Genomic DNA, 13294 nt, shown 5'->3' on the forward strand with positions numbered 1-13294 from the left:
TTTAACAATATAATGGAAAAAGACAGTCTTTGTACAAAGTCCAGTCCAAGCAAAGAATATTGCTTGTTCTTTGTTAATTATTGGAGCTAGGGAATATGCCCCTTAAAGAAAAGTTGTGGTCCTTAATTGTTAATGTTTTGTGAAGGTTGTCAAATATTTTAGGTTTGCTTTTCAGTTGTTTCACTAAGTGCTTTATGTGCATTTCACACAAAATAGGAGTGTTTTTGCTGTGTTCATTCAGTATCATGTGGATAAGCTTTGACTGTTTGGAAGAGAAAGGAAAGCCATGGCATATTAGACTCTTAGGAGAAATGAAGGAACACAAAAAATTATGGATGAGGCCAAATAACTTAAAAATACCTCTTTCACTTTCCACACCTCCCTGGTAATGTCACTGGTGGGTGGTGGTGTTCTTTCTCCCCTCACCTCTGCTGCTGTGGGCTGTAGAAAATAACCATAACAGCTGGGATGGCTGTGGGGAGTCATCAGTTTGAAGTGGGGTACTTGGGTACTCAGTCCTCCTTCCTGTTCTGGGGGACAGAGGGCTTGGCAAAGCCAGCTGAAAACTCAGGGTGAGACATCATCTCCATGACCGTCTCTGTTCTTCCTGGCTGAGCTCAGCTCCTCACTGTGTGTGTCCATCATTCCTCTGTTCCCTTCCTCCTTTAAGGCTGGGAGAGGAGGGGCAGGACAGCAGGCTTTCTTGTGTGCTTTTGTTTTCCAAAGTCTCCTAGAATAAATGGGATTTAGCAAGGTGCCAGTGGAAGTACAGATGGACTAGATGAGTAGGGACAATGATTGAGGCCTGTCTCTTGAGTATGCTTCTTCTCTTAAAAAACACCCCAAACTGACCCCCTCCTTCAACAAAAAAAACAAAAAAACAAACAAACAACAAAAAAAAAAAACCCACAAAAAACCCCCCAAACCACCAAAACACAAAATCCAAGAAAAACCCCAAAAAAACCTCAGAAAAAAAAGGGAGGGGAGAAATTAGAAGAACTCTGATATGTTTATTCCATTGGGAAATAATTCTTTGATCTTCGGGGAGCTGTGTAAATTTAGGAGAGAAGAAAGACAGGTAATTTCTAGTTGCTTTTTTTTCTGAAACAGAGCCTCAGGCTTTTTTCCTCTCCCCCAGCCTCTTTGTTTTCCTCCTTTATTGTCATCAGACTTGAGTTTCTGTGAGATGTTCTGGTCTCCATTCAGCCTAAGAGCATTCAAGTAGAACATCATACACAACTCTCAGACCATGGGCAAATGATGAGGGGATGCCAGTGTATGAACCATAGGAATTCACTCTTTGATGTATGGCTTTAGAGCTAATGACACCTCACTCATCTTAGGAGAGAACTTTCATTGCAGATAATTTTGTAAATTCTCACTTGTAATACATATTTGTTGCTTAATTTGGTGCATTTTTGGACTTTTTATTGCATGGAAATTCAGCTGATGGGTTTTTTTCATAATAATTTGAAACACACAAACTGCATGCATCATGACAACAAACCTCTGTTTTAAGGAAAAAGATGAAGTGTGCTAAATTTGTGATCAGCCTTGTCTTCTTCCTTAACTCTTAGTCAGGGTTGTGTTTTCCCTTTGAATTCTGCATGTCCTTTAAATACTGGGATCAGATCTGTTGTGACTGTGCCTGGGGACAAATGCAGTGAAGTCACTTGGTCCACACTGCCTGCCCAGAGAAGGACAGGATGAAGGGCTGGGGGAAATTACTTCTGAAACTAACCCAGCTAGACTTTCAAAATCATATCTGTTCATGGCTTTAGAAACTGGAGAGTGCTAAGGAATTCCAGAGCTGTGCTGATTTGTATCTTAATGAGCATCCCTGTTACTGGAGGAGGGTGTGTGTTCTGTGTCTCTGCACCATGGCTGGTGCAGCAGTTGTTTCACACCAGTGTGCAAGGTGCTGTCACAGAATCACAGAATAATGAGGTTGGAGGAGACCTCTAAGATCATGGAGTCCAACCCATGCCCTAACACCTCAACCAGACTATAGGACCAAGTGCCATGGCCAGTCTTTTTTTAAACACATCCAGAGATGGTGATTCTACCACCTCCCTGGGAAGAGCATTCCAGTACTTTATTATTCTTTGGGTGAAAGATTTCTTCCTAATATCCAACCTATCCCTTCCCTGATGTAGCTTGAAACTGTGCCCTCTGTTCTCCATCCTCTTTCCTTGTATTTGCAGGGAAGTCACCCTGGTGCAGCTGTGTGGTGACCTGGAGAAGGGCCATCAAATACTGCTCAGTGCTCTCTGCTCTGTGCCTTCTCAGACCTGCTGAGGTCCATGGACTAGGAATGTTTTGCTTCTTCCCAGCGTGTTGTATAACCTCTGGGTCCTAGATATGTCCCCTTGTCCACCCTTAGTTACTGCAAAGATTAACCCTGTCATGGCTGGAACCAGGACAGTTACTATAGCTAATTTTTCGATTTGGATTCATTTAGGGGAAAAATATGATGGCAAATGCAGTGGTGCACAGTAGGTAATAGTGCTGATGTGCTATTTTGCCTTTTGTTCTGGAGAATGTTAGAAAAGATCAGGGGCAGTGCAGCAATCAGTTGTAGTTGAGATGTTTTAATTTGTGGGATAATTCATAACTTGACTTTCTTCACAAACAGCTTTTAATAATCTTGTTCTCTAAAGTAGGTGCTTTGTTACTGTACAGCAGTGCCACAAACCAAAGCATACAACAGTACACGATGCTGTCAATAAGGGTGACGTAGGGATAATCCTTTCAAAAGAGTCAATGCCTCTGCAGTCTTAGCCGTGCTGTCAAGCTACTGTTTTAAAGAATTTTTGCTGTGTTTAAAGCTAGGGGTTTTGTGGGAGATGCCTTATAGAGTTCTTAATTCATTTTGGTTAGCATTATAAGCATATCAATTTGTTCAAATGTTTTATTAAAAATGTCTGAAAAGTTTATTGTGAAACTTTATTTTATAGGCTCTTCATTTGCTTTTGAAAAGGTTTTCATGGATCTTTTAATAACACTTCAAGCTTGGAAGTATTGAATTATTTAAAATAATTCACACATAAGCTTGAACAGAGATGTTGATGAATAGTAGGACTTCAGCTGGGCTTTGCTGCTGTGCAGTTTGAGTTTGCTGATGAATTCTTTGTTCCCCTGCAGGCGTTTAGATGCCAACCACATCACTGCCATCCCAGAGGACAGCTTTGAGGGGCTGCTGCAGCTGAGGCACCTCTGGCTGGATGACAACAGCTTGACAGAGGTTCCCATCTCTCCACTCAGCAATCTCCCCTCCCTGCAAGCCTTGACTCTGGCTCTCAACAGGATAACTCACATTCCTGACTATGCATTCACCAACCTTTCCAGCCTGGTTGTTCTGTGAGTGTTTGTGTTTCACAGGGCACTTGGCTTTTCTCTGCAGTGACAGTTGTAGTCATCCAGGGTGGCACTAAAAATGGATATTTTGCTGTGTTTTAGCTCAGTTGGCCACTGCCAACCTGAGGTGGTACCATGTATGGTAGAAAACCTGCTTAAGGTTTGCTAAAGACTTTCTCTTAAACAAAAAGCCACATTGGTTGTGGGTAATGAGATTTGATTTCTGACATCTCATTACATCATGAATACTTCAAAACAATGGTTGTCACAGCTTTCAGAGATACGAAAAGAAGAAAAAATTATTTTAGCTGAAACCTGTCTCTTTGTAATATTAAAAATCTCTGTGGAATAATAAGAAAAATATATTTGATTTCTGTGTTTGCTCTTTTTTATCACATTTCTGGATAGTGATTAAAGATTTAAAATAGGTTGTCCTGACTGCAAGCAATCTATTCTTTTTCCATATGAGGATGAAATATTCTGTCTGGAAGTGAAAGGTATTTTTCAGTGTAATCCATCCCATGCAATGTTTTTTTCCTAAACTGTTTAACCTCTTGATTTCACAGAAATATCTGCTAATTTGTTAACCTATATGAAGTCATTCACTTGTGTTTTGGTTTTGTTTTTCAGACATCTTCATAATAATAAAATAAAAACTATAGGAAAACACTGTTTTGATGGATTAGACAACCTTGAAACCTTGTAAGTATGTTTCCTAAACTAACTTGTGGCTAGTGTCTGTCTCAGTCTCAGCTTAATCAAGGTTGCCATGCTGGTGTGATGAAAGTTTTGCAAATCAGGCGTGTGTGCACTGACAGTTGTGTCCAGCCCAGTTTTGGAGCTGAAGGCTGGTATGAGTGCGTTGCCCCACCAAAAAGGAATTAACTACATTGAGAAGCAGGTAAATACCAGCCTGGGTGAGGTGTCATGCTGGCTGATGTGGCTGCAGTGTTCCCAGCCCTGCTCTTGCTGCTGTACCTTTGCACAGCACTCTGCTGAGCCAGGTGGACAGATCACAGGTGTTTGAGTGGCCCCATGAGTGATAAGGGACACATACTTGTTTCTCAGGTTTCCTGTAGGGTTAAACATCTCTAGGATACGTGGCCAAAGCTGTTGTGTGACAACAGGAGCTTTCTGAGGGAGTCTCAGAGGGCTGCTGCTCCACTGCTCCTCGTCCTGAACCTCCCGAGTGCCTCAGTGGCAAGGACTGGCTTTCAGCTGCTTGGGTCACATTTCTCATTTCCCTGCAGCTCACTCAGAGGATGTCTGATAAGTGGTATCTCCCTCAGCAGTGCCTTTTGATATGCTTTGGGGAATGCCAAATTAGTGAAACTAATGAGGGAGGGCAAGGGCAAGCCAGTGACAAGCTCTGTTAACATGAGGATCTGGGAGGAGTCCAGAGATGCTGCTTACTTCATCTCTCTCACCCTCAACTGAGCAATGACGTGCTGGGTAAATAGATACAGCTGACACAGCACTCTGAAAATGGCTTTGCCATTATTTATTCCATTATAAGGAATAAATATTTATATAATGGAATAAATATACATATTTATTCCATTATAAGGAATCCCTTTTGCAGAGGTCCTGACATTACTGCTGGAACAGTGACAGCTTAACTGAGAATTCAATAGATCCTCATCACCAATCTGTCATGAGGTTTTTCTGTGCTGATAGTCAGTATTTATAATTGGTTTTGCTGCAAGATCTGCTTTTACATAATGGTTTATTTACTGTTTGTTTTATAAAGCCTTAACAAAAGGTATTCTTAGTCAGATGATAGTAAAGAGTAGTAATTTGTATCTACTTTAAAAAAAATCTTTGATATCATAGTTCATTTCTGTGTAAATTCTGCTGAAGAAAAATCTATGAGGTATTGAAAAATACGGAGCTTTTCTGTAAGGAAATATTATATGACTTAATAGGAATAATCCTCTGGGTAATATTAAATATCTTACCTGAGTTATTAGCTGGTTACAAAGTATGTAAAACATCAGAAGATTAAATCTAAATTGAAGTTATTCTATGGTCTAGTTAACGGTGTTCTGAGAACTTTTTTCTTTTGTTGGACTGTCTTAAACAAAAATTACTTTGACAATTCATGGCTACTGTTAAAAATTTTATAATGTTCTTGCTTTATTTCTTCTAGGGATTTAAATTATAATAACATGGTAGAGTTCCCTGAAGCCATAAAAGCACTTCCAAGTCTAAAGGAGTTGTGAGTATTACTTACTCTCCCTTTTTACTGGTTTTCTTTCTCCTTTTCATAAATAAAAAGGGAAAAAAAATCCTGGATTTAAGAATGCTTGACTCATTGTGCAGGAGCCTAAATTAGGTTAAGTTATGCTAAGTGAGGTTATAATTAAAAGAAAATATAATCATCATCTGCAGAGGGCATTGTTGAAAATGATTTTGGAGTTACATAAGCAGGAGAAGCATTAGCATAGGTCTGGATCAGGAGAGGGTTTTGGCCTCCAGGTTAGGTGCTCAAGGGTGCACGTTTTCCTTGTGCCCTCCTTAAGAGATGAGTGGGAAAAGTGAAAGTACAGCATCATGTTGGGTCAAAATAATTCCTTTCTAATGAAATATTTTCAGCTTAGCTGCTGTGCAGTAGACAGAAATCATTAAAATTATTCCTGCAGATGGACTTAGTCCTGTTGCAATCCTTGTTAAGGCAGGATTGGGAATTGAGTAGGTATGATGAAAATGACTACTGGTTGAATCTGCTGGCAGTATACTTTTAAATGCTAATGTTTAAGTGTTTTTCTTTGCTATTATCTTTAGGGGATTTCACAGTAACTACATTTCCATAATTCCTGATGGTGCATTTGCAGGAAACCCCCTTCTGAGAACGATGTAAGTAGTTTTCACCTGTCTATTTTTAGCCTTTTGCAGACAGTGACTGTAAGAACAAACACTGAAATGTGTTTTTCATTTCCCAGACATTTGTATGATAATCCTTTGTCTTTTGTGGGGAACTCAGCATTTCAGAATCTGTCAGATCTGCATTCCCTGTAAGTACCTTTTTGACAATACTGTACAATAAATAGATATGAAATGTTGTGGCTAAGGACTCAAATTTTCTGGCTCCCTCTTACATAAGAGGGTTTTTTTTTTCAGTAAGCTCTAATAAATATTCTTATTGTTGGGAATATCTAGTTTCTTAAGAAGCTCTATTAAATATGCTCCACAACTTGTTTATTAAATTACCTTTCATAAAATACATAACCCAAGGCCAAATGCTCAGATTCTTAGTTAAACAATCTGCAGTATGTTTTTTGAGCAGGGATGTACATGGTGAGAATGTTTTGCAGGTTAGTGCATGTATGCTCTTAAAAGATACCACTTCTGGGACTGATGAATAAGCAAAATGGAGTGAGACTTGGAAGTGCAAGCTGCACTTTTCATGTGTATTGATAGCACTCTTTGCAGCTTGATGAACTGCAATTCTTTATTCGTGGAGGAGTAATTTATTAAGCAAATGAGTAGCAGAAGAAGCAGTGAAAAGACAGCCTTTCACACATTATTCAAGTATAAAATTTAAAAGCAGTAAGTATGTTAGAATGTCTCCTTGGTGTAAATATCTACCTGATAATAAGACTGAATGTCACAATTCAATTTCATAGTACTTCACACCTCATTTTCATGGGGATTTTTTCCAGGGTCATTCGGGGTGCCAGCATGGTGCAGTGGTTTCCTAATTTGACAGGAACTGTAAATCTGGAGAGCTTGTAAGTGCCTTCTGCAGAAATAAATTCATGGGTTTACTTCTTGGGAAGTAATTGAAATCTGATTAGTGGATCTGGAGAGAAACTGCATGTATGTTCTCTTCCTGTCAATAAATGTACCAGTACAGTTTTCCTCACTGTGATACCTGGGTGACACTTAGTGGGTTCTTTTTTAGTAGGGGAAGCTTGGAAAAGCCTATGAAAAAGGCTATTGATACTAACCCCCTCTCCCAGAAATGAAAAACAGAAAAATTGTCCTCTTCAAAAAAAAAAACCAAAAAAAACCCCACCCCACTATAACAAAAAAAAAAAAAAAACAAACCAAAAAACACCAAACCCCATAACAAAAAAAAAAAAACCAAACCCAAAACCAAAAAACCGAAAACCACCACCAACAACAAAAAACCTCCCACAAAACAAAAGCAAAAATATCCCAAACCAACCAAACAAAATTTGGTGGGTGAATCTAGCATCCCAATAGCATTCTGTTCTTATATATCCTTGCTATGCCATCTGTCATAAATAAAACAAGCATTTATATGTGTGGGTTTGTTGGTTTTCCCCCCCCAGAACCCTTACAGGAACCAAGATAAACAGTATTCCTGTTAATTTATGCCAAGAGCAAAAGGTGCTTCGAACTTTGTAAGTATAATATTGTGCCTCGCTTCATGCATCAGAATGTTTTGAAAGAAACTTAAATCTAATTTAAAATAAAAGTGTTGCTTTCAACTTTTCATCCTAGTAGTTCTTCCAAAGTTGGAAATGTGGTTTCTTGATTGTTTTTTGTTTTGATGTAATGCCTTACATTCCTTAAGCAGAGTCCCCTTTATTAGGGGTATGTTGCATTTCTTTCATGTGTTAGAGAGATATGTAAGGTGGTGCTGCAGAGACCAATCTTCAAATTTATTGTGCCACCACTCATTGTTAACAGAAATGTACTCAGCTGCATTCAGATGTTAAAGAAGAGTTTAGTTACAGAGCTTCAACTTCTGGTGTTCAGGAGCAGAGGAGAGAGCATCAGGAACCAAAGAAATGGAGATAAGAGTTAGGAAGAACATGGCAATGCAAAAGCTTTTGCATTGAAATGGAGATAAGAGTTAGGAAGAACATGGCAATGCAATTGCAAAAAAAAAAAGCAAAAAGACATAAAAACCAGTGAGGATGTGTTAAAATTAATGCAAAAAACCCCAAACTGGTAACGGAAACCATTAGGGGATGGGAACAAACCATGTTTGCAAAGGATGCACACAGGAAAATGTGGAACAAAAACAAATCCTGAAAAATGGAGGAGAAAAAATACATTCTGTTTGATAGAAGAAAAACAGGAGAGAAAAAATGATGAGGTGGGATTTATTTTCTACCAGCCATTTACCTTGCAAATAGAAATTTTAAGGTTGTTTGCTTGTTTCTAGTCTTTTTTTTCTTCATTGTTTCACAGAATATTCTGAACTTTCCTAGCTTTGCTTAAGCACACTAAACAAAATTGGCACCGAATTTGTATGCTTTACATGCAATTTACTTAGTTTATTCTAAAAAAGCAGGTTATGAATAAATTTTTTAGATTATAACTCTCAGAATTCAGGGAACATATCCTGAATGTTTTTAGGATATGTGTGTAGTGAGATGTAGAGTTCATACTTGTGATATCCTCTGTGATTTTTCTCTAAACTACCCTTGGTTTCTTAGCAGAATGGTACTAACAGGATGATTTTTCTGTCAATCTGTTTAATAGTTACAAGTGATGAGATATTTCAAATAGAAAGGAGTTGAACTAAGCACTCTTCTCCCATTTTCTGTTTTGAAGGGACTTGTCTTATAACAATATCAAGGACCTCCCAAGTTTTAAGGGCTGTCACACCTTGGAAGAAATGTAAGTAGAAATAAGTGTTGTTTATTTTTCTAAACTCTTTAGTATTCTGAGACCACATCTCTAGAGATGTTTTTGCTTCATGTTTGATCCAAATTTTTAAAAATTAAGGACATTAAAAGATAGATCTCATGAGAATTCTCTGCCTTTCTTAATTATCTAATGCTTAATTATTCCTGTGACACAAAAGTAATGAAAGACACAGCTTAATCCTGCATTTCATAGTAGTATTGCTATGCACATAAATGGAATGGTTAGAATATGCCCAAAGACTCCATGCAGAATGGAGAGTTGTTTTAAATTTCAGTATGACTCTTTAGGGTTCACAAAGTGTTACTTTTAGCTTGTAAGTAATTCAGGCCACACTTAATAGTTTCTTCTAAATTAAATGAGCTGTGAATTGGGATTGGGCAGAGATGCCAGGAAAAAGTGCTCCATGGTTGTATGAACATAGCTGATGCAAAACATTTGACAGTCTGTCTGGGAGGGGGAATGGGTAAAGGCTAAAGCCATCCATTAGCAGACACCAAGCTACCCTTTGAAGTCAGCTAATAAAGTTCTGTTTCTGCTTCTTCCCTTTGCAGTTCCTTACAGCATAATCAAATCCATGAAATTGCAGAGGACACCTTTCAAGGACTATCCTCCCTTCGTGTCCTGTGAGTGCAGATGTCGCTGCATGCTGAGTAAAACAAGATCCTGGTTTTGATTCCCATGTAAACTGATGTCAGGATTTGGTGTTACAAGTTTGATTGATGGCAAAAGGCCAGCAGCCAGTTTCAGCCCTGTTCCTTCTATTCTCCATTATATTTTTCTAGCCTATGAAAATATTTTTATAAATATTAAGTCTAAAAGAATGAGATTTTTTTCAGTGGTCCAGTATTTTGCATTGTAACTGTATTAGTTCGTTATGTAGTATTTGTTGGAGAGATGCTATCTGTTTTCCTCAGGAGAAGCATATAAGTAAACAATTATCTTCTCCCCTTACAACTCAAGCTGTATTAAGTTAGCAGCAAGAACAATCCAGAAATAGACAAGTATTTTAAGAAGAATGTTATTACTCATGGTGGTCCAGCAGAAGCTGGAGCTGGATTTGAAATGCAGCAAACCAGATGCTCCTCTGCTTGTTTTTTTGTTGTCTTCCCCTACCTCTGCCAACATGCCCTGCTATAGATGCAGTTGTCACCAAAGTGGTCATCCTGGCACCTTCATGCTGGGAATAGGTGATGCCAGAGGCAGCCTCTGCCTTGGGAGAGGGAGCAGGAATGGGAGATGAGGTGGAGCAGGATACAGCTGCATTACCAAGGAATTTGGCTGCTATTGCACCTGGCTGAATGGGAAGAGAGGGGATATGTTCTGCTTTTCTGATATAGCCATGATGTATTTGGCACCTTAGCTTTTTTCTCAGTACAGTGGCTGTTACAGTTGGTGAAACTGCCAAATAATCTCCTTTGGCATTCATTGCAGGGACCTCAGTAGGAATCGGATCCATCAGATCCACAAGGGAGCTTTCATCACTCTTGGAGCTCTTCTTAACCTGTAAGTAGGCTGTTCTGTGCAGTCACCTCCTCTCTCTAGCATTCTGCTGCTGAGCTAATAAATCTTTTTAGCTTAAAAGTGATGCTGTCAGACATATTTTATGAAAAATGCTTTCATTAAGATTTTTCTCCTGAGAAGCTGAGAGGCCTCAGAAACGAAATGTAAACAATAATTATCTGCTGCTGTGGAATGCAACAGGTGCATCTTTGATTGGTCTCATGTGGTTGTTTTTAATTAATGGCCAATCACAGCCCAGCTGTCTCAGACTCTCTGGTCAGTCACAAGATTTTATTATCATTCCATTCCTCTGCTTGCTAGCCTTCTGATGAAATCCTTTCTTTCTTTAGTATAGTTTTAATATATAATTTTCTTTTAATATAATAAATGTCATAAAATAATAAATCAGCCTTCTGAAACATGGAGTCAAGATTCTCCTCTCTTCCCTCATGCTGGGGACCTGCAAACACCACCACATGATGTGTTCATCATTTGTTTAATACCTGTGAATCAAGAAGGCTCCTGCTAGCCGAATACATGCAGGGCACACTTCTTTAGAGTGCCCTGTGCACTAACAGGCATTTCCAGACCACAGCCTGGTGTGATAAAGCCCTTCCCTACTTTAATGAAATGTGGGCCAGAGGGTCTTCAAACTTACTTTGTAACACGGTGTTAATACTCACATTCCAGAGACCTGAGTTTCAACGAGCTCAGTTCAGTTCCAGCTGAAGGATTGAGTGGCCTGAACCAGCTGAAACTCACAGGCAATTCTGAGCTGAAGGAAGCTTTGGCAGCCAAGAACTTCGCCAAGCTGCGGTACGTTGGTGAAGAGCAGCCCAGGGTGCTTGCAGTGCCCAGCAGTGCTGTGCCCAGCAGGCTGTGCTGAATGGAGCCAGGGTGTGCAGCGCCCGTGGCAAATGGTCTGTGCTGAGTCCTGCGGGCCCTCAGTGCTGCTCTGCAGAAAGGGCATCTTGTGGGAACCCAGGAAATTCCTCTGGCTGCCCTGGAGGGCTCGAGACCTTGTCAAGGGGCTCAGAGACCTTGGCATGGAGCCCAAGACCTGTGCCTTTGATCTTGACCCATGAAAAAACAATTACCAACCTTTATATGAAGAATTGCAAGTCAAAAGAGTTTAAGTAGAATGATAATGAATTTATCACAGGGTGAAAAATAGATTTTTTTGGGTTTTTAGAATGGGGGTCAGGGTCCCAAGATGGAGGAATTTGGGCGTGCCCTGTCCTCCTTCTTTCTTCTTCTTGGCCTCCACCTTCTGCTGTGATCTTGGCATTTTTAGATTGGTTTAAGGTAGAAGCTCACTGTCTAACATAGGTGATAGGTATTGGGAAGTTATTGCAAATAGTGTACATGTAATTTTTAGTATAAAAAGACAACACTGCCTTTTGAGCTGGGCAGAGTGCCTCTGTCCAACTTGCTGAGCAGACCTCGGCAGGACAGGAGAAATAATTTTATAGGCAAGAAACAATAAACAACCTTGAGAACGAGAACTGAAGCGTTTTGACTCCTTCTTCGACCGCCAGGCTGGGAAAAGAGACTTTCTAAAACATCTCAGGGTCACTCTGACCAGCAGAGATTCTCAGAGCATTTGACTGCTCTGGTGTACAAGCCAGTTACAGATAATTTTCCTGGGGTTTTTTAATATCCTCCACCACTTTTCAGGCAAGATGTCATCTGGTTTGAGAGTAGTGCTTTGGGTAGATTTCCATTTGTTACTGAACTGAGTACATCTGTGTTTCACAGTGAGGAAAACAGGAGCAGACAGGCACGTGTCTGATCACACAATCACCATGCTTTATATATATTTTCTAGGAGGCAAATGATAAGAATAAAAATAACCATTCAAATAGAAACCTGTAATTGATTTCTATGGGAGATGGATCAGACAGTGATGAACTGTTTTCCATCTCACAAAGATCTTTCTGCACATTTAGAAGAAGCAGTCTGATGTTCCTCCTAAATATTTTCAAGAAGATAATTCAGGATAGTTGATATTGTAGTCCTGAGTGAAAAAAATTAGATTCTGGTCTGCTATTCCCTCGTTGTTTATGTGGTTTTTTTAGAACTCTGTGTGAAGATGTACTTCTTCTCTGCCAGAATAACAGTATGTACCATTTCTGCCAAACACACAAAAATTAGAAATCTTTTTTTGATATCACAGAATGAAGAGTGAGAAGGAAAGATGTAACACAAGGTTTTGGTCATCTAGGAATTAACTTTCTTACAAAACAATTACTCTTTAATTAGCTTACTTAATTAGGATTCACTGTAATTTTTACAGTGATGCCACAAACTAACCCTGATCAGAATTTGGTTTGTATATGGAGTAGAAAGAATAGTAGAGAGCTAAATATCATCATCTTTGTACTTCTCACTTGTATACATCACCTGTCCTTTATCTCAGTGCAAGAGTTCATTAGAAATGCTTATACCAATTTGAAACAGCTTTTATCAGCCACTGTGAGAAAAAGGAAGATTTGAGTTTAGCACTGAAGTGTGCTACTAAAATATTTTTAATAGGTGGTAGTCTTAACTTTGGTTACAAAGTTTAATGGTCTTCCTTGTCCTGCCTGTATTTCAGGTCACTCTCTGTACCTTATGCTTATCAGTGCTGTGCATTTTGGGGCTGTGATTCTTACCTAAACTCCAATGCTGAAGATTCCAGTCACCAAGATCAAGGTGCCTTGATGGATCACGAGAAGGGTAAATGTTTCATGTACTTAACCAGCAGTATTGTTTTGTACCTGACTAGAATAACAGTGTGTGTTACCTTTGAATAAGGGAATAGGAAAAA

At 39.2% G+C, this 13294-nt stretch overlaps 1 protein-coding gene across 3 annotated transcripts in view; it reads left to right on the forward strand.

The window, feature by feature from the left end:
- LGR4 (leucine rich repeat containing G protein-coupled receptor 4) overlaps positions 1–13294 on the forward strand; it is a 75135-nt gene that overhangs the window by 55402 nt on the left and 6439 nt on the right. For all 3 annotated transcript variants that reach the window (XM_059474335.1, XM_059474336.1, XM_059474337.1), the window contains exons 5-16: positions 3145–3360; positions 3988–4059; positions 5507–5575; positions 6142–6213; positions 6300–6371; positions 7020–7088; positions 7656–7727; positions 8890–8955; positions 9537–9608; positions 10417–10488; positions 11176–11301; positions 13082–13203. In XM_059474335.1, the coding sequence (XP_059330318.1) occupies positions 3145–3360; positions 3988–4059; positions 5507–5575; positions 6142–6213; positions 6300–6371; positions 7020–7088; positions 7656–7727; positions 8890–8955; positions 9537–9608; positions 10417–10488; positions 11176–11301; positions 13082–13203 (1100 nt within the window). The remainder of the gene's footprint in view (positions 1–3144; positions 3361–3987; positions 4060–5506; positions 5576–6141; positions 6214–6299; positions 6372–7019; positions 7089–7655; positions 7728–8889; positions 8956–9536; positions 9609–10416; positions 10489–11175; positions 11302–13081; positions 13204–13294) is intronic.

The sequence above is a fragment of the Ammospiza nelsoni genome, chromosome 6, assembly GCF_027579445.1.
Source record: "Ammospiza nelsoni isolate bAmmNel1 chromosome 6, bAmmNel1.pri, whole genome shotgun sequence".
Lineage (NCBI taxonomy): Eukaryota > Metazoa > Chordata > Aves > Passeriformes > Passerellidae > Ammospiza > Ammospiza nelsoni.